Source organism: Piliocolobus tephrosceles, chromosome 20, assembly GCF_002776525.5.
Source record: "Piliocolobus tephrosceles isolate RC106 chromosome 20, ASM277652v3, whole genome shotgun sequence".
Classification (NCBI taxonomy): Eukaryota; Metazoa; Chordata; class Mammalia; order Primates; family Cercopithecidae; genus Piliocolobus; species Piliocolobus tephrosceles.
In genome coordinates, this window is record NC_045453.1 from 31,444,128 (window position 1) to 31,446,914 (window position 2,787).

The following is a 2,787-nucleotide window of genomic DNA, read 5'->3' on the forward strand; positions in this document are numbered from 1 at the left end:
TGGGGCTGCAGTTCCAGGCGAGCGCGGGGGACTCGGACCCGCAGAGCCGGCCCCTGCTGCTGCTCGGGCAGCTGCACCACCTGCACCGCGTGCCCTGGAGCCACGTCCGCGGGAAGCTGCAGCCCCGAGTCACCGAGGAGGTGAGCGGGCCGCCGGCCGCCATGCGCCCCGCGCCGCGGAAGCCCAGGCCCGGGCGGCCCGCGGAGGCCCCGCCTCGCCCGCCGCACCCCCGCCGCCGCCGGGCCGGGCCCAACGAGGCTGGGCCGCCTCCCTGACGGCCTCAGCCGCCAGGCCAGTCCTCGCCCGCGGAGGCCCAGCCCTAGGCCCTGTCGCCGGTGCGGCGCTGTGTCCTCCTGTCAGCCCAGCCCTGCGCCCCCCGAGGCCGCGACACCTGCGGACTGGGCGGGGAGACGCGGCCGCTTCCAGGGCCGCGCGTCGGCCCTGCCTGGCGACAGGCCCTGGCTTCCAGAAGTTCCCATGGCAGTGTCCCCAGCTGCCTTTACTTGGGGACACCTGGCCCTGCCCCCTCTCTGGTGGAAGCCGCCTAAGGCCTATCCGAGTGTTGGAAGCAAAGCAGCCCCCAGCCTTGCCCTTCCAGTCTTGGTGGCTTCATCCCACCAGGGGGATGCGAGCCAGCCTAGAGACAGTTAGCTCCGCAGAGAGGCGACACATCTCCCTAAGGATGGGACAACGGTGGCGGGGAGCAGCGCAGTGCCCTTCCAGGACTGCAGGCGTGGTCGTGGCCGCAGGGCAGGGCCTCCTGGCACGTGGGCCGCCGTTTGAAGCCTCTGTCTCTTGTCTCTCCCTTCTGATCTAGCTCTGGCAGGCTGCCCTGAGCACGCTCAACCCCAACCCCACGGACAGCTGTCCCCTCTACCTGAACTACGCCACTGTGGCTGCCCTGCCCTGCAGGGTGAGCCGGCACAACAGCCCCTCAGCCGCCCACTTCATCACGCGGCTGGTGCGGACCTGCCTGCCGCCCGGAGCACATCGCTGCATTGTGGTGAGTGCTTCGAGAGGAGGCAGCCGCGGTGCTCCTAATCGGGCGGCGGTGAACTCGGGCCTGGGGAGCTCACAGCCCTGCACAGACTGCAGCGCACGCCGCCGGAGGGCTGTGGACATGATAATCCCTGCCCTGTAGACGGGGAAACAGGTCCAGAGAGACGCGGGGATTTGCCCCAGATTAATTTTGGTGGCAAATCAGAGACTCAACTCTAGATTTCCTGAGGCCCACCTAGTGTCTGTCCCTCTGACCCTCATTTTCCTGGCTGGTCAGGCTGTTGACATCTGGTGGCCAATGTGTTATTTCTCTCGGAGCATGACCAATGGTGGCTCCATGGTTCCTGGGGTGACCTGAGGGATGGGGTGGCGGCTGCTGTGGGACATCTCTGTCTAGATGTCATCTGCAAAGGAACTGATGTTCCGGAGGCGTTCAAAGAGCAGCTCCCTGCACTTCCTGGTGGCGGCCCTTGCACCCCTTATCCTGTCTCCCCCTGTGCCGCAGATGGTCTGCGAGCAGCCGGAGGTGTTTGCTTCCGCCTGTGCCCTGGCCCGGGCCTTCCCGCTGTTCACCCACCGCTCAGGTGCTTCTCGGCGCTTGGAGAAGAAGACCGTCACCGTGGAGTTTTTCCTGGTAGGACAAGACAACGGGCCGGTGGAGGTGTCCACATTGCAGGTGGGTGTCTGGAAGGGCAGACCCTGCCCCTGGGCCCGGGCAAGATCGGGGAGGTGGGAGGGAGGTCGGGAAAGGGAAAAGCTTGTTGCGGGGGCAGGAGCGGGGCTGGCTGCTTTGGTTCCTGGGAAGCTGCAGAGGCTTTTCCAAACCCAGGCCTCCTCCCTCTGCCTCAGCGTGGTCTGTGACTTCAGGATTCTGTTGTATACAGGCAGTGTTTGTTGAGCACGTAATCAGTGCCGGGAACGTCCATGCTGTTTTCCAAATAATGCTGCCTGCTTATGTGAGCTGTGTGTGTGTGTGTGATGTATGCAGGTGTGTGTTGCTGTGCGTGTATGTATGTGCATGTGTTGTATGTGTGGGGTGTGTGTGCATGTGTGGTGTGTGTTGCTGTTTGTGTTTGAGTGCTGGTGTGTGCATGAGTGGTGTGTGTGTGGTGTGTGTTGCTGTGTGTGTTTGCTGGTGTGTGCATGAGAGGTGTGTGTGGTGTGTGTGTGTGTGTTTCTGTGTGTGAGTGCTGGTGTGTGCATGAGTGGTGTGTGTGGTGTGTGTTGCTGTGTAGATATGAGTGCTGGTGTGTGCATGAGTGGCATGGGTAATGTGTGTTGCTGTGTGTGTTTGAGTACTGGTGTGTGCATGAGTGGTGTGTGGGGTGTGTGTGTATGTGTGGGGTGTGTGTTTGAGTGCTGGTGTGTGCATGAGTGGTGTGTGTGTAGTGTTATGTGTGGTGTGTGTTGCTGTGTGGGTATGAGTGCTGTGTGCATGAGTGGTGTGTGTTGCTGTGTGTCTGAGTACTTGTGTTTGCATGAGTGGTGTGTGTGGTGTGTGTTGCTGTGTGTATATATGAGTGCTGGTGTGTGCATGAGTGGTGTGTGTGGTGTGTATGTTGCTATGTTTGAGTACTGGTGTGTGCATGTGTGGCGTGTGTTGCTGTGTGTGTCTGAGTGCTGGTGTGTGCATGAGTGGTGTGTGTGGTGTATCTATGGTATGTGTTACTGTGTGAGTGCTGGTGTGTGCATGAGTGGTGTGTGTATGGTGTGTGTGTGGCATGTGTTGTGTGTGTGTGAGTAGTGGTGTGTGCATGAGTGGCGTGTGTTGCTGTGTATGAGTGCTGG

General features: G+C 61.0%; 1 protein-coding gene across 1 annotated transcript in view; it reads left to right on the forward strand.

Annotated features, from left to right (window-relative positions):
- Positions 1-6: 6 nt before the first annotated feature.
- The window catches only part of NPEPL1 (aminopeptidase like 1), a 20,693-nt gene continuing 17,912 nt past the window's right edge, over positions 7-2,787 (forward strand). Inside the window, exons 1-3 of the mRNA XM_026455142.1 lie at positions 7-140; positions 818-1,003; positions 1,505-1,675. Coding sequence (XP_026310927.1) covers positions 1,505-1,675 — 171 coding nt within the window. The 5' untranslated portion in view covers positions 7-140; positions 818-1,003. The remainder of the gene's footprint in view (positions 141-817; positions 1,004-1,504; positions 1,676-2,787) is intronic.